The sequence below is a fragment of the Vulpes vulpes genome, chromosome 8 (genome assembly GCF_048418805.1).
Source record: "Vulpes vulpes isolate BD-2025 chromosome 8, VulVul3, whole genome shotgun sequence".
NCBI lineage: Eukaryota > Metazoa > Chordata > Mammalia > Carnivora > Canidae > Vulpes > Vulpes vulpes.
The window spans coordinates 64,029,015-64,049,931 of NC_132787.1; the positions used below are offsets into that span (position 1 = coordinate 64,029,015).

The window sequence follows — 20,917 nt, forward strand, 5'->3', positions numbered from 1 at the left end:
GTCATTCATTCAGTGCACGTTTACTGAGCACATACTAAGGCATGGCATTGTGCTAGAAATACTGAAAAGACAGATTTATTGACCTCATATAACCCAGAATCTAGGAGGATACAGACAATTAAATAAGAAATTACCTGCCAAATACCTTTTAAGCACTGAGTATGTAAAAGCAGTTAACTCAAGAACAAACTGCCTGCCTCTTTATTGCAATATGTCAATATTGATCCTTGGGGTTCCAATTCAAATTCAACTAGGGAACATCAGCATTTTTATAATTTTCCACACTTTTAGGTTAGGCAAAAGGGCAGAGTTGGGCATCCTGAATTTCAAGGGCACCTTTAGCAGCATGTGCTGCCTTCCTGGTCCCTAGAGAAATCTTGCAATGGTTCCCTTCACCTAGAAGGAATTGGGGAGTTGTGGGCTACCGGCATCTTGGGGAAGGACACATTGTGGGCCACTGCACTCACATGCAAGTTGGACCAGAAAAGCTTAAAAACTACTCAGATATTTGAGGAGACTCTCCAAAAGTAGCTTTGGATTTTCATGCTTTTATAGTCATATGGTTCATAAAAATTTTGAATAGTAGCATCTATTTCAGTATGGACCCAAGTGTCTGAGAAAGCTTCAGGAATTCTATATACTGGTGGCTCTTCAAAGGCCTGGAATACAAGCAGGAACTCACTCCAAATTTCAGTTATTGTTGTTTTTTAAGATTCTATTTACTTATTTGAGAGAAAGAGTGCGCACAAGCAGGGGAGAGGGGCAGAGGGAGAAGCCGACTCCTCACTGAACAGGGAGCCCGATGTGCGGCTCCATCCTAGGACCCCCGGATCATGACCTGAGCCAAAGGCAGACATTTAAATGACTGAGCTACCCAGGCACCCCAAATTTCAGTTTTAACCTGTGTTTTGCATTCAGCTTTATCGATTTAAAGGAGGTGCTTCCGAAAGTGTGTTCTATGCACCCCTAGTCCCAAGGAGCAGTAATTGGTGAGCTTCAGGACATAATTTGAGAACTCATCTTAACAGATAGTTGGTGTGTTTAGTGAATAGTTTTTTGTTTAGTTTTTGAAATAAGGACCCAATTTTGAACTCTAAGGGCTGTATCTGCAACAAATGACTGGTTGCCAAGGATACCATTGTGTGCAAATTACAAAAAAACATAATGAACAGATGGATTCATGGAGGGAGGAGAATTGATCTGAACGTAAGAGGCAGGTGGAGATAAATATTCTGATTGGAAGAGAAGTCACAGAGTTTACACGGCTGACATAAAAATACATCCTCATCATTTTAAAGGGCTTCCATCCTTTATCTTCTTCTGCCAGTGGAGACACCATTAGATTTCAGACAGATACCTGGCTGGAGGCCATGTGAAACCTGAGGCTAGCTAATGTAACTATGTCTCATCTCCCAAGCCTGCCATTTACCTCCCCCTGACTTCCAGTCACATTCCCTTCAGCAGTTCTTCCTTCCCTGATTACAGTTGAGCTCTTCCTTGGGTGCCTTTTCCAATTGCTCTCTACAATCTCAATCTGCAATCAGCTACATGTTCTACACTCCAAACTTCCTTTTCAACTTCTCATCTCCCTCTCACCCAGTTGCCTATAGGAATTTCCTAAATTTTCTGAGACTCTGTGGTGAAGTCTATGATTCTTCTACAACCCAAGGAACACAGGGTTGATAAACATATTGTTTCCTATTATTCCTATTGCTGCTATAACAAATTACCACAAATTCAGTGGCTTAAAACAACACACATTTATTATCTATAAGTTCTGAAGCTCAGAAGTCCAAAATAAGTCGTAGGGCTAAAATCAAGGTGTTGGCAGGGCTGCTTCCATCTGAAGATTCCCGTGGAGAATCTGCTCTTTTTCCAGCATCTAGAAGCTGCTCATGCTTTTTGGTTCATGGTTGCATCACTGGGAACTCTGCTTCTGTCATCACATATTCTGACTCAAATCCTGCTGCCTCCCTCTTATAAGGACCTGTGACATTGGGCGTACCCAGATAATACAGAATAATCTTCTATCTCAGTAATCTCCTTAATTTAATCACATTTAAGTCCCTTTTGTCATGTAAGGTAACATTCTTGCAGGCTCCAAGGATTTGGACATGGATATCTTTCAAGAGTCATTATTCAGCCTGTCACAGTTGAGGAGGGGTAGAATTCTGCATTTATCCTATTCTTTATTGATCCTTCCAGACCATTTCTTTACAATAGTGTCAGCAAACTTTCCATAAAAAGCCAAATGGTAAATATTTTAGACTTCCTGGGTCAAAGCAAAATCAAGGATATTATGTAGGTACTTATGTAACTTACCATTTAAAATGTAACTATTTTAAGAGGTAAAAACCATTCTTAACTTGTAGGTGGTACAAAAACAGGTGGTAGGCTGGATTTGGCCGTGAGCTGAAGTTTGCAAAATTCTGCTTTTATGATTTTTTATAAAGTACTTCCTTAGAGGCTCATGCTATTCAGCTAAATCACTTCTACTTTATCCTGCCTTACAGATATCCTGGTCGGTCACTCTTCAAATACCCACTGATGAATTGCCCACCTAGAGAAGTATTCAAAAAGGTAGGAATAGCCACTTGAGTCTTGGATATGTGAAAGTCTAATTCTGCAAAATAATAGTAATATCACAAAGAGAAAATACCTTTCTGTTTATATATCTCTCCTTCCCATCAAAAGTTCCTGGTTCAGAAATGCATTCTTCCCATTTGAGTAATTCGCTAGGGTATATCCACATATGATACTGAGTAAGGACATTTTTTTTTTCATTCTGAAGACATATATAAGACTTGATGTCATAATACAGTCTAAGGCATCAAATATTCTCCATGAAAAGACCAGAGACTATGGATAAAAACACAAATTGGGGGGAGTACAAAGGACAGATTTTAGTTCATCAACCTGTCTTTGACTATGTGGAGCTGGTTGCACAATTCAGATTCTGAACAGATTCCCAAAGAAGGGGTCTGGCCCCAGGCCCAGAGAAATCTTTCTTCTTAGAGCCTCAGAAGTTCCTTGTGTTCTTCAGATGGGAGCTGGAAGGAAAGGTCATTTTTAATTTCATTGATGCTGCTGGTAGGCCCTGATCTCTGCCTACTGCTGAAAGAAAGAAAACAAATAGGAACAGAGAGCTAGGAAAAGAGACTTTTACATGGCTCTTCCCTCTCTCAGGGACTGTCCAAATGATGTTTTTTTCCTGTAGAAAGGAGATTTTTAAATGCATCTGAGGATCAAGTGGCTCACATCAAGTGAGGCCAAGATGATCTTGAAAATAGGAACAATGAAGGATAGATGATATCATGCTTTTGGAGGCACAAGAGGCACACCCCCAGTAGTTAAGCCTAATTTACAAGTTTTTCTTTATTTGGTTCAAGCCTGAGGGACTGGATCATTGGTCATCAATGAGGTTAAGAATAGCCATTGCAATTTCAAGAAGGAATACTCATTCCTTATAAACCTGTAAAAAAAAATTTAAGACTCAGGGCTGGATTAAACTTGGAAAATGCCCTGAAAGCCCAACCACTTGGTCACATCTGAGTTAATGTAAAAGAAGATTAGAGAGTCTAAAGTTGAAAGAGTCAAGAAAATTATTAACAGTAAGAGGAAAGAATAAATGAAGGCAAATAAAACAGACCTTCATAAACTTAGGAAAAATCATCTTCGTTGCAAACAGTTAAGGCTTTGAAGCTCTGTAGAACAGCATACTGCAATGAGCCCTATTTCCCATTCTCTGAGGCTTTGTGTTATTTCATTAATTCAAACGTTATCTAATGAGAAGCTACAGTGACATATGTCCTGCATGCACACTGAGAATATAGAGGTAAGGTATTTGATTGTTCCCTTCTTAAGACAGCCTTCCAAGCCCTTGTCACACACCGTGGGTTGCTAAAGCAATAGAGACCCAGCAGAGGAAGTCTCCCAACCATGCTTTCAGGCATGGTGACGACTGGTAATGATGCCAATGGACACCAATGGAGATACTCTCAGTAGGAAGTATCAGGAGCATCTAGACAGACTAAGGAACCCACTGCATGTCAAGAGAAGGGATCCAACAGAAATAGAATTCACTATTCTTGTCTATAAGGCTGGAGGGGGCTGCTTCCTGTTTGTACTCCATTTCTAAATGTGGTTCAGACTTGCTCACTTTCTTCCTGACGGACTTCCTCTCTCCATATGGGGCCACCATTGTATTTCTTGCCTTGGCAACCACTGCTACATTTTAAGTCTATCATCTGCTTAGCAACTACTCAGCTGCATTGTAACTATAACATGCAACATACAGCAAATGAAAAGTCCTTAGTCACACAGGGGCCATTTCTTTGTTCTCTGGTTTCTCCATTTCTCCCAATTCTCCAGTTATTGATAGGGCCTGGCACAAGACCGTAGCTACCTATGTAAAAAGGCTGCCATTTAAGGTAAATATAACCACAGAGATGGACATGAAACAAAAAAGATTTTAAGTAATATTTATTATTTTTTAAATCTCATCCTAATTTTGGCTTTATTCCTCGTCTCCCATTCCCATTCTTTTCTTGGAAATCCAAACTTTTTTTTAAAAAACAAAATGTTTAAAATCATAATTATCTAGAGTCATAACAAAATTTATTCTTTCTGAAAGGGGTGAAAACAATTTTTATTCTTATGCAGCATCTTCAGATATGCGTGTTAATATATATTTTATAAACTATTTAAAATAAAACCCTTCATCCTTTGAGGTTATTGATATTTTCTAGCTCACTGACACATCTCCCATAACACATTAATTCTACCCATTTTTCACGAATGAGGTGGGAACTATACTAAAAAATAGGATTTTAATCCCTGAGGTGCCAGTTAAAATGGACAAGGTTGCCATTGCAACACAAGAATGTCAAAAATCAGCCTTAAATAATAATCATAAATCATGCTAGCCGGATGAGAATCACCTCCGTAGCATGGGGTCGTTTAGAAAATTGCATTTACTGGGTTAAGTTCACCCTGCTCTTCCTAGCCCTCATGCCATGATACTCTTCCTTTTGTAAAGGAATAACACACAGCAAGGAAGTCTGCAGAAACTTCTGAGATCCTCAGAAATCAAGAGAAACCACAGTCCCGTTTCTCTAATTCTCCATCCACGTAGTTGGAGAGGGGTTTTCAGCACCATTCCACGACCTGGAAAGGTTGATGAGCCGACTTGGGTTTTCTACTTCTGCATACGTTTAGTCGGAAAGGGAAGCCCAGTCCCCCGGCTGGGAAAGCAGCTCTGCTCCCAGGCCTCCAGCAGAAGCGCGTTGGGCCGGCGGACGCCCACCCCGCGGAGCCTGGCGGGGGCGGCCCGGGCGCCGCTAGTAGTAGCGGTTCAGGCTCCGGGTGCCGGGGCCGTCGGGCTGGCCGTTCATCCAGATCTCCCGGATGATGCGCTCCCGCTCCTCCAGCCGCTGCGCGCGCTCCAGCTCCTCGGCCGAGGTGAACACGTTCTTGTTCAAAGTCCTTTCGAAGCGGCGGTGTCTCCGGACCGAGATGTCGGACGCGGTGTCTGAGCTGCCGTCCTCGCTGTCGCTGCTGTCGCCGCTGCTCCCCCGGTCCTGCAGGAACTTCTTGCGGGGACGCCGCCGGCAGTCGGTGCGGCAGGAGAGCCTCATCACCAGGGCCGCCAGCGTGAGCACCAGCCCGATGCACACGCCGGAGACGAAGTACAGAGCGGCTCGCTCGGGATTTTCTGCAGGAGGAGGAAGAAGAGGCATTTGAGAGACGACGACTGACTCCACGCGCGGAGAGCAAATAGGGCTCCCGCCCCCCTTGCACCCCCCTCACCCCCCTCAAAGCCCCGATGGTTACAAACGTTGCCTTCCCAAGTGAAAGCTGCATCGTGTATTCAAAACCTCAAGGTCAATAAATGGTGAATGTGGGTAGAGGGCTAAATGGGATTCGTTTCCTATATTCTTGCAACTTTAAATTTGAAATGATTTCAAAATGGAAAAAAAATAAAAGAAAGAAAAGTATTGTTTAGGCTGTATTATAAGCAAGCAACTATACTTAGATGTCATTTGCTTAAGAGATTGTATGTGTTTAAAGCCTACTTTCACCTATAGGGGAAGATTCTTGGCTTCTGAATTTGCTCCTGCAATGCCTGAATAAACCTTTTAATCGCAGATGTAAGCAGCTTTTTTTTCCCAACAAATTTATAAATAAAACCAAGGACCAATGCCTCCTTTATTCTAACTATGCCATCATAGGCCTAAGTCAACAAACGTAGTCAGCTTCTAAGCTGTCCCCCACCTCTTAGTCTGCAGACTCTTACACAAGCCCCTCCCTTTGAGGGCGGACCTTGTGGGCTGGACGCCGGAACCTATTTCTAAAAAACAATATGGATGAGTGATGGATGAGTCTAAGATTAAGTTACATAAGACTGACTTCCCACTTGCTTATGCCCTCTCTTTGGCTTTTCTCATTCACTTGCTCTGATGAAGCCAGCTGCCATGTTGTGACCGGCTCTACAGAGGGGCCCACAGAGCAAGGAAGCAAGAGTAGCTTGTGGCTAGCTGCCTGCAAAGAACTGAATCATGCCAATGGCCATGGGAGTGAGTCCGGACGTGAATCATGCCCTCCTGTTGCGGCCCTGGCCTTGCAGCTAAGCCAATCTCTGATTCCTGACCCTCAGAAATGACAAAATAAAGTGTTGTTTTGAGTCAATAAGTTTTGAGGTAATTTGCAGCAATTGATAACTTATACAATCAAAGATGGAAAACCAGTGTAGGTATTTTGTGATGACCTTATCAGATGACTCTGGGGAGAAATGTGAGGTTTTCCTTGGTGAGAAAATAAAAGAATCATTCTGTTGATGTGCAATATGCTTAGTGGTCCCAGTGATGATCCCTGTATGATGTGCTCAACAGGATGAGAGCCTTTAGGTGAACAGCCTTCCCTTTGTGGGTAAGTACCAGATCATAGGGGCACGCCTGGACTTGGCTCCCAGGGTATGCTCAACCTGACAGGACTCAAGATGGCCATCAGCAAATTAGTCTTCCATAATCTATATTCACTGTTTAGTGTGCATCAGAACATATATTGTTTTGTGGGTTTTTAAAGAATATAAGTGGGATCAAATATAATACGTGTCCATTTTTTTTAATTTAAGAATATTTCTTAGAGAGATTTCCAGATATGCCAACAGCATTCTTTTTGACTGCTGTATAGACATATCAAAGTCTACTTAACCACTATCTTGTTACTATCACATAAATGGTTTACAATTTTTCACTATTATGAGCAATGCTAACATTGACATGCTTGTATCCTTGTACACATCTCTTTATATACATGTAGAATTATTTCTACAGGTTAGTTATCTAGCAACAGAACAATTGCATCAAAGGGCATGATAATTTTGAAGTTTTATGCATTCTAAATTGTACCTGGCTAATAGACCTAAGAAAGGTCTATCGGTCTAAACACAGCATATTGAATGCATGTGTTAACGATACCTCCTTCCCTCTGAAACTCCTTCCAAAATGAGAGTGATGTGAATACAACAGATATAAATTTTAGGTACAAAGAGGAGAGGATAGAAGAAATAGAAGACACTAATAGCAGATACAAGAGTAGTCAACAAACAATGTAAATGTGGTGAAAGGGGAGTGATATCAATATCATAGCCGTATAAAATATCCCTACTTTTTGTGTCCTTTTTTTTAATAGTTAATTAAGCACCCATCCACAAACAAAAATGTCTCTGTGGGAGTCTTTGATCCAACAACATTGGCCAAGGAACCCAGGAGGAGTCTCGCCCACCCGCCCACTAGATCATCCAGTAATAGACCACAGACAGACTTTGGTTTGGACTGCGGAACTAGCAATCCCAACCACGACCCCTCCCAGCTGTGTTTGGGGAAAATTTTGAAAAGTGTTGACTTGGGCAAATAACCGTGGAAACAGAATTCCAGCACATAGCTGAAGGAAACAAACAAACAAAACAAGTTTCAAGGAACTTTTCCAGCAGTGCCCCTCCCCCCAGTAGACAGCACAGAACTGAACTATCCTGTGGCACCTCTCTGTGAGGGAAAAGGAGAGCAGTGTGTGAGTGCCTGGCTACCCTAGCTTTGCCTGGATGCTGCATGGGAAACTTATTTCCCTCCAGCAACATCCAGAGTACTAAAGTGGGACCTCCATGACTGAGAGGGAAGATATTGGAAAAGAGGCAAGATAAGAATATTAAACGACATTATAAAGGGACATAGTTCATGCTGACTGTGCTCAGGATGTCTGGAGAAAGTCTACCTGCAAGTCTCTGGGAGAACCTCAGCCAAGGATCTTACTACCAGCTGGCAGACACTCCTAACACCTCAGGTGCTAAATTCATATCTTCCCTCACTCTAAGGTGGCTCCTTTCTTATGCTCCAATATTGGCAGCAAAAGTAACTTGGGTAAAGTGGAGTGCTATCAGAAAAACAGACCTGGATCTGTGGGCAAGAGAAAACACAAACTTGAGCTTTAGCACCATCTTCTGGAAAACAAAAGAGAGGTTCCTAGCAGCCAGCCAGGTGAGCTGTAAGATCCAGAGAAGACATAAAAGCTTAAGAATTCCGCCACAAGAGGGAGCAAGAAGTGTGGAGCAGGTGTATAAATACAAGGTCAGAGAGAACCCCAGATAAAACAGGATCAACAAACCATATACCACAACTAAAAACAACTAGTAAAGAGCTGAGGAGGTGTCTTTTACCTCAAAGGCAAAGCAGCAACACAAAACTACAAGGAACATGAAGAATCAAGAAGACATGTCATCATCACAAGATAATAATCCTTCAATAAAGATTTCAAAGATATGAAATCTTCTGCACTAGTGGATAAAAAATTCAAAATAACTGTTTCGGGGCAGCCCTGGTGGCCAACGCCAGGTTTAGCGCCACCTTTCATCATCGGGTGTGATCCTGGAGACCCGGGATCGAGTCCCACGTCAGGCTCCCTGCATGGAGCCTGCTTCTCCCTCTGCCTGTGTCTCTGCCTCTCTCTCTGTGTGTCTCTCATGAATAAATAAATAAAATATTAAAAAAAAAACAAAATAACTGTTTCGAAGAAACAATGGGCTACAAAGAAACACAGGAGACACTTCAATGAAATCAGGAAAAAAATACATGAACAAAATGAGAAATTTAGCAATGAGAAGAAACCATGAAAAGGAACCAGACAGAAATTCTGGAGCTGAAGAATTCAGTGATTAAAATGAAAAGTGCAATAGAGAGAATCTGCAGCACAGTAGATCAAATGGAAGACAAAATAAGTGACCTAGAAGACAGTGCTTTTCAAATAACCCAGTCCAAGGCAAACAGAGAAAAAAGAATGACAAAGAGCAAAGAAAGCCTACATGATCTATGGGATTCAGTCAAATGTATAAATACTAGCATAATCAGTGTTCCAGATGGAGAAGAGAGGAGGAAGGGGCCATAAAGTTTGTTTAAAAATAATAGCTGAGGACGTCCCAGAATTGAGGAGAAATCCAAGTTCACAAAGCTAATGAATCACCCTATTATCTCAATGCAAAAAGACCTCCAAGCTACATTATAATGAAACTGTCAAAAATAAAAAAAAGAATCCTAAATGTATCTAGAAAAGAAAACTTATAGCAAAGGAACCCCTATTAGTGTATCAATGGCTTTCTCAGAAACCCCACAGGCCAGGAGAGAGTGGAATGACAGAGTCAAAATATTGAAGAAAAAGTTGCCAACCAAGAATACTCTATGGCAAAGTTATCCTTCAGATATGAAGAAGAAATAAAGACTTTCTCAGTGAAACAAAAGCTGAAGGAATCCTGCTTTACAAGAAACGCTGAAAGGAGTTCATCAAACTGAAGTGAAAAGATACTTATTAGTGACATGAAAACATCTGAAAGTATACAACACAATGGTAAACCTAAGTATGCAGTCAGATTTAGAAGACTCTAATTCTGTAATAGAATGGTATGTTAACCTCTAAACTATAGTATCAAGATTAAAGGAAAATATTGCTAAAAATAACTATTATAATCTGTTAATGAACACAATATATAAAAAGAGGTAAATGGTGACATCAAAACTATAAAGGGGTATAAAAGGGTGGAGCTTTTATTTTTTTATTTTTTTAAGATTTTATTTATTTATTCAAGAGAGACACACACAGAGAGAGAGAGAGAGAGAGAGAGGCAGAGACACAGGCAGAGGGAGAAACAGGCTCCATGCAGGGAGCCCGACATGGGACTCGATCCTGGGTCTCCAGGATCACACCCTTGGCTGAAGGCAGCGCTAACCCGGGCTGCCCAGGGTGGAGCTTTTATATGCACTTGAGCAGCTTTCAATATTTTACCAATGAGCATGATGTTAGTTGTGCATTTGTCATGTATGGCCCTTATTATATTGAGGTATGTTCCTTTTATACCAAATTTATTGAGAGTTTTATCATGAAAGGATGATGTATTTTGTCAAATGCTTTTTTTGCATCTAAGATGATTAAGGAAACATAGGGAAATGACATCACTAATCTTAAGAGATATCTGCAATCCCTTGTTCATAGGAGCATTATTCACAATAACCAAGACATGGAAACAACCTAAGTGTCCATCCACAGATGAATGGATAAAGAAAATGTGTTGTGACCTTAAGTACATTATGCTAATTGAGATTAAATCAAAGTAAGACAAATATTGTATGATATCACTAATATGTGGAATCTAAAAAAGCCCTCCTTATTAAAAAACAGGGCATAGTTGAATAAAGGCTAGAGAGTGAGAGAATTGAGGATTTGTTATTTGAGGCTATAAATTTGCAACCAGTAGATAAATAAGTCCTGGAGATTTAGTTCACAGCATAGTGACTAAAGAAAACAATATTGTATTAAAGACTTCAAAGTTGCTAAGAGACTAGATCATAATTATTCTCACCATGAAAAACAAGATAATTAGATGATGTGAAAGACATTGTAGCTAATATTATGATGGTAATCATACTGCAATATATGAATGTATCAAGTCAACACCTTGTCACTTTAAATCTACACAATGTTATATGTCAGTTATATCTCAACAAATAATTAATTGATTACTTGATTTAAATGAATAAATAAATGTGCAGTTAAGGAGGATGAAACTGAACTCTGTCTAGCTGATATCCAGTAAGCACTGAGAGGATTTTTTTTTTATTTTTTTTATTTATTTATGATAGTCACACAGAGAGAGAGAGAGAGGCAGAGACACAGGCAGAGGGAGAAGCAGGCTCCATGCACCGGGAGCCCAACGTGGGATTCAATCCCGGGTCTCCAGGATCGCGCCCTGGGCCAAAGGCAGGCGCCAAACCGCTGCGCCACCCAGGGATCCCAGCACTGAGAGGATTGAGGGAGCTCTTGCTTTGAGGAGATTAACAGTTCAGCAAGGAAGCAGATCTACCCAGTCCAGTACTAAAGGGAAGAGCTTCTACAGAAGCATGAAGAGGGATCTCTGGAAACACAAAAGTGAGTGGAAAAGCTCAAGTTCAGATATGGGGATCTGAGAAGGCTTTCTAGAAAATATACCCAAATCCATGCTTTTACCAGGATGGAAAACCATGGGGCAGGCCTGCATCAATTTGAAACCTCATCTCCGTCATCTTTTAAACACTACTTACCTACCCTGCAGAATTGTGGTAAAGGTTAAAGGTATTACAGATGACCAGCATAAAGGGATTACCCAAGACCTTGGCAAAGATCGGCATTCAATAGATGATAATTCTATTTATTTATTTATTTTCTTCCTTCCTCCCTCTCCCTTTCTTCCTTCCTTCCACATTCTCTCTCTCCCTTCCACCCATCCCTCCCTCCATCTAATCTGTTTTCCTTCCTCTTCCCTTCCTCCCTCATTCCTTCCTTCCTTTCTCATCCCACCGTTTCTTCCCTGTGAGTGTGTCTCCATGTTTTTCACACCCTGCCATCACCACTCCCCCATTACATAGGTTGACTTTGAAGATAGTTACCCTGCTTTATCTTGGGAACCACTATTCTCCCTCTAGCTTAACTAGTGCATCCTATCCTGCTACTCCAACCAGAAAACATACTATTTTACCTACAACTTTCTCAGACATGGATTCCCAGAAGAGCCCAGTAAAAGCAATGAGAGAGGGCAAGGGAGTTTAGGGGCCTCAATGGTTCCTGAAGAGATGACTCAGGGCTGATTTTCACTGGCTGATATAATTTGTTTTGTTTTTCTTCAACAAGCTTTTGCAAAAATTGAAACTGTAGCTCTACCGTGGTTGTTTTTTCTAGTCTCTGCTCCAGGTCACTTCCTCTTGGCCAGTGATCCAACCCTGGTTTTAGCCAAATCCAGACAGCTGTTAATTGCCCAGGAAATAGAGTGGGGAGGGCTATTGTCGGTTGTTTTCCCTCAGTAAATAAAAATAAATGTATTGCTGTATCTTGCTTCCTGCAGGGTCATTGTTTTCATGCGCAGGAAGAGGCTCTATGTGGAGGTCCTGGGGCTAATTTCATTTGCACCCTCAGAGGTCAGATCATGCCCAGCAGACTATAGGAGAGGAGTAGCGCCAGCCCAGGCCAGATCAGCAGGTCTCTTTGCAAGTGTAACTGGTTTCCCTGCTTAGACTCTTGGCCTCAAAGCTTGCAATCCCTTGACTGGAACGAAAAATGTTTGACAAATAGATTTTAAAGAGAGTAATGAGACTTTTGTAGAATCAGGGAGTATTCAGAGTATAATCTCTTCTCTGAACTCTTAAAGCACCGCAAGGATTCCTCTTTATAGGATTCTTCCCATCCCCATAGAAAAGCAAAGAGTCCCAGCAACACTTCTGTCCTCTCTGAAATGCTGGAGAAAGCTGCCCTCCTCTTCCATCTCGGACTTGTTCTTCCCCAGAAAGAGGGAGTGTGGGACAGTCGCTGCCCTCCGAGGCTGGCTCTGGAGTATACTCCTTGGCTTTTACCTCTTTCATCTTCCTTTACCTGTTCAGGCCATAAGCACTCCCAAAGGAGGCCTTCCTTTACCATACCCATCAGCCACCCTGCTCACCCTTCTTCATCTACAGCAGGAAAGACCTATGGTCCTATGGCCCTAGAACTAAGGGGAGCTAGGGAGTAGGCCCTGAACATTCTTGGCTCTGCTTAATGAATGCTGCAGTTGATACTCTATTCTGATGCTTTTCTGGCTCCTTGAGTCTGGAAGGGAGAAAGAATGTGACTAAGTAGCCCCTCAGATCTAAGCTGAACTTTATATAGTTGTATTATAATTAGTTATGTCATGACTATCTTTCCCATACAACAGTGAGAGATTTGAGGGCAGACTACCTAATTCACTATGGATTTCAAGAACATCCAGCACATTGTCTTGTTCAAGGTGTGTATCTCACAAATATTTATTGAATTACATCATGAACACACAATTTATAAAAGTCCAGTTAATAAACGTACTATACGTGGATTAAATATGTATAATATGTGTGCACACATATAAATGTATACATGTATGTGTGTGTATAATGGTACAACTTCGAAAGAGTAAGGGATGAAAATATAAATCACCATAAGCTCACAACCTGAATATAACTAGTGTGTCATGTAGTGAAGTGAATTTTCTTCTGTTCCTTCTTCCTATCATGTAAGTATGTATATATTTATTTATATTTACTTGGTTATGTTTATACAATTTGTATATTTTTATCTGCATACTTTTTAAATTTTTCTTGAAGACTTTTTAAGAGCAGTTTTAGATTCGCAGCAAAATTGAGAGGGAAGTACAGAGATTTCCCACATCCCCCCAGCCCCCACATACCCAGAGCCTTTCGCCTTATTAACATACCCCACCAGAGCAGTACATTTGTTATAATTCATGGACCTACCCTGACACATCATAATCACATAAGGTCCATAATCACACAAGGTCTAGGTGTTGTACATTCCATAGGTTTGGACAAATGTACAGTCAGAGTACTTTTGTGTGTAATGCTACTTCCTTTCTTGCTTGTTTGTTTCATGTGTTGCCTTATAATGCATTCTCAGAAAAGGAATCTTTGTGTTGGGAGGGGATAGATATTTTTATATCTCTTGATAAATACTGCCAAATGGCTTTTCAAAAGTAGTACATTAAGTTTTCTTGCCATCAGCTACATATGAAAGTACTTCTTTTACTAAACTTTAGTCCAACTGTTAAAATGCGTTCTAATATTATAGGTCAATAAATGGGTACTTTATTCCACAAACATTTACTGTTAGTCTACAGTGCCTTTGGGGCTAAAAACACAAAGGTTCTCGACTCTCATAGGATTTCCAGTATAAAGGGAAACAGAAACTACTTTCTCCAAACCCCAAATTGAGTTATGGTGGGTTAGGCTCTCTTCAGAAGTGGTGCTAAGAGACTACCTCTCTCAAGGCAATCTCATAAGAAAAGTGATTCAAATTCTGGTTAACTACTACATAGTTCTCATACCACTGTACTTACACATTCAAAGAATATTGGTTAAATGAAAAAAAAATAAATGATTCCCCCAAAACAGCTGCATTGAAAAAATTACTGTAAACAAAGTTAAAAGACAAATGCCAAAATTATGAAAAATATTTGAACTATGCCACTGAGACGAGGGTCTAGTACATAAAGAACACCTAGAAAGGCCATTAAGAAAAAAGACCAAAAACCAATAAAGAAAATGGACAAAAGATATGAACAGTTCACAGAAAAAGAAATACAAATGGCCCTTCAATATTTGAAAAGATACTCACCCAAAGCAAGACTTGGCAGACTGTGGCTCATAAGCCAAACCTGATCACCATCTGTTTTGTTGTTGGCACACAGCTGTGCCCATTCATCTATGCTTTGTCTATATCTACTTTCATGCTAACAACACAGGAGTTGAATAGTTCGAACAGAGACTGTATGGCTCACATAGCCAAAAATATTTATTATCTGACCCTTTCCAGAAAAAGTTTGCTGACCTGTGACCTAAAGAAACAGAAATTATTTTTTTTTAGAGATTTTATTTATTTATTCATGAGAGACACAGAGAGAGACAGAGGCAGAGACACAGGCAGAGGGAAAAGCAGGCTTCACGCAGGGAGCCCGATGTGGGACTCTATCCTGGGACTCCAGGATCATGCCCTGGGCTGAAGGCAGGGGTTACACCACTGAGCCACCCAGGGATCCCCAAGAAACAGAAATTAAATGACATTGAGATATTACTTTTCACTTTTCAGATTGTCAAAAATCTAACAGTTTGAAAACAGTGTTGCAGGACCTTCTTACACATCTTAAAAAGAGTAAATTGGTAAAACTCCTTCAGGGGCACTTTGGTAATACTGACCTTAACTAATAATTTATACACACTTTGATCCAACAATTCCACTTTTGGGAACTTATTCTATAAATGCACTTGAACATCTATGTATGCCCACAGTTATTTTTATTGCAACTCTGCTGCCCCATTTGAAAAGATCTGAACCACTCCCACTGGCCAATAGAGGACTGGTTAAATTATGGTTCGTATGTACAAAGGAATAGTATATAGTCACCCAAAAGGATGAGGAAGCTCTCTATACACTGATATAACACATCTTCATGATAACATTGGTGGAAAAAGCAAGTACAAAAGAGTATGTATAATATGCTACCTGTGTATATAAGGGAAGAGGATGAGACTGTATGTTAATATTTTCTTACCTGTGCACAAAGAATTCTGGGAGAATGTAGAAAGACTTGATGATGGCTCAAACATTGAGACTGGTTGGTTGGAGGATGGGGCAGTTCTGGGATAAGACTTCTCACTATACACCTATTATTTGATCACTGAGCCATGTTTATTCACTGATTAGTTGAATACTAACAGATACCAGACACTCTTCTAGAGGCTGAGGAAAGAAACAAAAATCTCAGTGTTCCTGGGAGCTGATATTCTACTAGGAGAGACAGTAAATAAACAAGGTAAACAAATAAAACAGATTTATGTTAGATGGTAATAAGGTGATGTAGAGAAGAAAACAGTAAAAATAGGAAGGAGGTATGAAGTGTCAGACGTGTGCAGGGGGGAGCAAGCGATTGGAGTAACCGATGGGAATCTGAGAAGGTGACTTTTAAGGAAGAAACAAAAGGAAATGGAAGAGTGATCAGGAGAATGGATTATTAATTCAAAACATTAAATTTAAAGAGCAATCATTCCACTTAATCTTCCTAACAACCCTATTGGAAGTTATTTATGAGATTATTACTATTAATGAGATTATTATCCTCATCATAAATTATTATATTATGATACCAAGGGATTGCTTGCACAGAGTTGAAACAAGAAGTGTTAGCTGCTCCAATCCAATGCTGAGACAGAGGGAAACAAAATGTGTGAGTACATGGAAGGGCACCTAAGCCAAGGTGGGGGAGTGTGGAGAGAGGATGCAGACCCTGCGGACTGTGAGGGAGTTAGCCAGTCCAGGATTGAACAGCAGAATTCTTAGAAAAGGAAATGGCTGCAAAAAGCAGAGGTAAGAAAAGGCACAGCAAATGGTTTAGGGTAATTGCAGTAAGGTCTTGGTCAAGGAGTTCTACAACTAAATAAGAACACTGAGAAGTCAAGTTCAGACACTAAAAGCCCTGATAAGCCAAATAAAATAACTGTGGGTTGGAGAACTCACACTATCCCTATATCTCTTCTCCCTTGCTTGCCTCTACACCATGTTTTCCAACCTCAGCACTATTGACTTCTTGGACCAGTTAAATTATTTGTCATGGGGATTGTCTTGTGCATTGTAGGATGTTTTTCCATTGCTAGATGCTAATAGCAGCACCTCTCAACCCAGTTTTGACAACCAAAAGTGTTTCCAGATATTTCCTGAAGTCCCCTTTAGGGCAAAATCATCCCTGGTTATAAACCACTGGTCTAAAGGTTAAAGGTTAGTCTTTGTCATTTTTTTTTTTTTTTCAGTTAGATGGTCGGGTAACATTTCTTTGGCCAAAGAAATGTGATTTCTACTGGAACGCCCTTCCTTTTGTCAACCATCTTGAATGACAGCAGGAGCAAGAGTAGCCACGTTGCAGCCATGAGATGACAAACATAAAAGAAAAGACATGAGAATCACAGAGATGCTGGTCCCTACATCTTTGAGCCAATGGACTACCTACCTCCAGACTTCTTGTTATGAAGGTAAGATAACTCTTATATGTTTAGGCCACCAAGTTGAGGTTTTCTGTTATTTGCAGCTGAAAACAATCCTAAGTATTATACAATAGTGTTTGGATTTCATCCTAGAGATAATGAGGATCCACTACAGTATTCTTTTTTTTTTTTTTCCACTACAGTATTCTAAAAGATAAAGAAGAATTATATCATCAGACCTACAGTTTGGAAAGATCATTTTGCTACAAAACATAATCTTTGCTATGAAGCAAGATTGAAGGCAGATAGACCATGGAAAACGCTATTATGGCATGATAAGCAAAAACAGAATAGAATTTGGATCAATTCAATGATGGTGAGAATAAAATGGAGGGGATCCATCTGAGAAACATTGAGAGACAAAATGGTCTGATCCTAAGCAATTGGATATGGGCAGTGAGTAAGATACACCAAAGGCTAGACATCATACTTCTGGTGTAGGTGATGCCCTACATGATACACAAAAGAAAGAGCAATTGACAAAGAAGGACAATATTTCATTGCAGGCCAGGTTGAATTTGAAATGCTTATGACACCCACTCAAGTTGTAATGTTCAGAGCATTTAGATACACAGATCTAGAAGTCAGAAAAGAATAAGGGGGTGGTAATTTTTAAAATACATGTATGATATAATTCTAAATTTTAAATTCCAATAAAATAATATTACTTTTTACAAAAGTGGTATCAGTGAAGTATAGAATACTTAAACATACAGCTAAGCAAAATAAAATTTAAAATATACACACTCATAAAATTGCACCATCCAGATATAATTTGCAATAAAATGTACGCCATACACATATGTGAATGTACAAACATAAATGGCCTTATACTGTAGATGCACTATGGTAACAGGCTTTATTCACATAACAACACATCATAAACATCTTTCTACTTTAATTAATATTTACCCGTTTTTCTAATTTTTTACTATTATAAACAGTTCTGAGATTAACTGTCCCCATAGTAAGATTTTTGCCCATCTCCTTAGTTATTTCCTTAGGATAAATTACTAAATGTGGAATGCTGGCTAAATGGTATACATGTTTTTAAGGGCTTTTGACAGATGTTCCTAAATCGCTCTCTAAAGGGGTTGTAGCAATTTACAATCCCATTAACACTGTGAGTACTCACTTCCCCACACTTTCTCCAAAACTAAAATTATATACATAACCATTCAAATCTTTGAGGGTTTTACAAAATAAAAATGTTAACCTCATTGTTGTTTTTATTTGGCATTCGTTTCATTGCTAGAACTTGGGCCGTGTATCAGCAATTTCTATTTTTTCTTTGGCAAAGTGCTAATCCTTGTTCTTTGTCTACTATTCTTTGGGATGCTGATCTTTTATTGTTTGGTGAGAGCTCTTTATCTGTTATAAACTTTAGCCCTTCTTCATTAGTGCTGCATTTTTCTCTTAGTTTGCATTTGCCATTTAATTTTAGGGTACATTTGGATAAACAGGTATTTGAAATTATTAGAATTATCAGGTTTGAAATGGCTACTGTGAAGAATGGGAACAAGATGTCTCCAAAAGCAAATACTTGAAAGATTCAGCTGAGGTTTGATACCATGAATTTCTAATGGCTTCGATCTGCAAAGATATAGCAGCATTTGATTACTTCAGTGCAGAGGGTGAAAGAGAAAGCAGGATTTGCTTAGAGTTAGTGTTTTGCCTGTTGTTTTAATCAGAAGCTGGACAAAGAAGGGAGTTGTGTGTATTAGCAAATATGCTGCTGAAGTGATGGGCCACATGGACAAAATAAGAGGCAACTGATGCTCTGGAAGAAATCAGGAGGATCAGGGGCCCCTGTGTAGTTGAAGACCAGATACAGCTGAGTGAGAACATGAGAGAGCTACAAGATTTGGACATTTTCTACAATTTCCTTCTAACATACTTTTTATTACTGCTTCCAATCCATTTGTTCTATTTTCTTCTTTTAAAATAATTATTTTTGTATTTGTTGTAATCACCTTCATATTCTAAATTCTCTTAACTCATTTTTCTTTACAGGCAGGGATTGTTCCCCGTCACACTCAAAATTAATTTTTAAGCCAGCAAGTCTATTTACTGGATCTAACACATTTTATTTTAGCCATTTTACTTTCCATTTCTTTGCATTTTCTTTTTACTTCAGCCCGTATTTATTTAAAAGGAATGCTATCTTCCTGTGTCCCAAACAATATTTAATTCCAGAATATAAGGTGGGAAAAAGAAAGGTTGCAAGGGAAAGAAAAACAGGGCCATGCCCTCTTTCAACCCTAGCAAGATCACAAGACACATGGTAAACACTAGACCATTCAATGAGTTACCATATTCAGTGGGCCCAACTCAGGGTCATGCTGGCCAAAATGGAAAACCTCCAGGTACGTCCTGTGCCAAGCAGAGCTCCAAAGTCCAGGAGCCTGTATCTCTCCCCTGAGATATGTTCTTGCAACAGCTGATTTGTAAGTGTCCGTGGAGGCCTTGGAACCTCTAGGCCCTCCCTGCCACCACCCACTTCATTTGGGGGATGTCTCACTATAGACTTAAGAGGATCATCATTCAATTGCTTGTGAAACATGATTCTAGGGTTTCAAACATCTCTTTTCCAGCCTAGTGCCCTTGCTCCCCACTACACCTTCAAGAAAGAGCAAAGCTGAGATTCCTCTGATGTGCAGTGCCCAGGGAAGGAGGTCCCAGGGACCAGACTTTCTTAGGGAGGTGAGAAGCTGACCACTGACCTGGTTCTTTGCTGACTCAGGAAGGGAGAATCCTAGCCTTGAGGCCTGTGCAGACTATATGCTGCATCTTGTCACCTCTGAGAAGTCCTCCTTTCTAAAATCAGGTTGCATGTCATCTAAGATCCTTCCTCAAAGAGAAGCCATGAGCTTCCATTATCCTCAACCATGGCCTAGATTTGCCATTGTAAGAAGAAAGGTCAGGTTTTACATCTGAACTCTGAGGCCACCACACATCAACCCTGGCTAGAGAACCAGAAAGTAAAATCAGTCCTCTGATTAGAGGAATTCTAATCAGAACCTCAGCCCCTTCCTTTTTATACAACATCCTGAGACAACAGGCAAAACAAAACATAGTGAAAACAAACTATCAAAAAAATTGTAAAACTCACTCAAGCAGCAGAAAATTGGTTTGGTCATTGAAACCATTGAGCATTTTCATGTATTTTTTTTATTTTCAGCTTGGTTGAGGTATACTTTCAAGTATTTTTAAATGGCTCCTCTTACATGAATAGTATCTACTCTCAAGAAAGGATCTTGAGGAGACAGAAAGCCAACTTGCTAAGAGTATAACTTTGAATTAAGGACAGGACAAATATCAGGCTCTCTCAGACTCACACACTTTGTGTCCTTGTGTCTCGTAGGAGGTTATCACACATGTTGCACAGCCCCACAAGCACAGATCCCACACACATATACACGGGTGGGACTGAGAACACTGCACAGAAACAGCAGGCAGGGATACTCCATGAGCCTCTCTCACATGGAGTCAAATGTATAATGACAAGTAGACAATAGCCCTAGGCTACTTCATTCATTCACTTGAGCCCAAAGGAAACCAAACATTTTTAGCAAGATAAAGCTTTTAGTGTTCCACCCCACCAACACCGCCTGCCAAATTAGAGAATGCCAAGTTTAGCTTTCAAACCAGAAGGTCTTTCATCTCACAATTCAGCACAACAGAGTCTCTCTGCTACGACTACGTAGCCTTTCTCTCCTAAGAATAAGGCCACTGATGGCCACCCAGGAGATAGCCTCAGCCCTCAGCCCTGGCCCAGCCAAGACTGG

The 20,917-nt window shown here is 40.2% G+C and overlaps 1 protein-coding gene and 1 long non-coding RNA gene across 5 annotated transcripts in view; both read right to left on the reverse strand.

The window, feature by feature from the left end:
* Positions 1–4,465: 4,465 nt before the first annotated feature.
* EVA1A (eva-1 homolog A, regulator of programmed cell death) overlaps positions 4,466–20,917 on the reverse strand; it is a 49,079-nt gene continuing 32,627 nt past the window's right edge. For all 4 annotated transcript variants that reach the window (XM_072767028.1, XM_072767026.1, XM_072767025.1 and 1 more), the window contains one exon: positions 4,466–5,713. In XM_072767028.1, coding sequence (XP_072623129.1) covers positions 5,340–5,713 — 374 coding nt within the window. In that variant the 3' untranslated portion in view covers positions 4,466–5,339. The remainder of the gene's footprint in view (positions 5,714–20,917) is intronic.
* On the reverse strand, positions 5,818–20,912 carry LOC140599985 (uncharacterized). The gene is made up of 3 exons (XR_012003114.1): positions 17,096–20,912; positions 15,647–15,834; positions 5,818–14,932 (listed from the first exon to the last, which is right to left on the reverse strand). It is a non-coding gene; the product is annotated as an uncharacterized lncRNA (long non-coding RNA).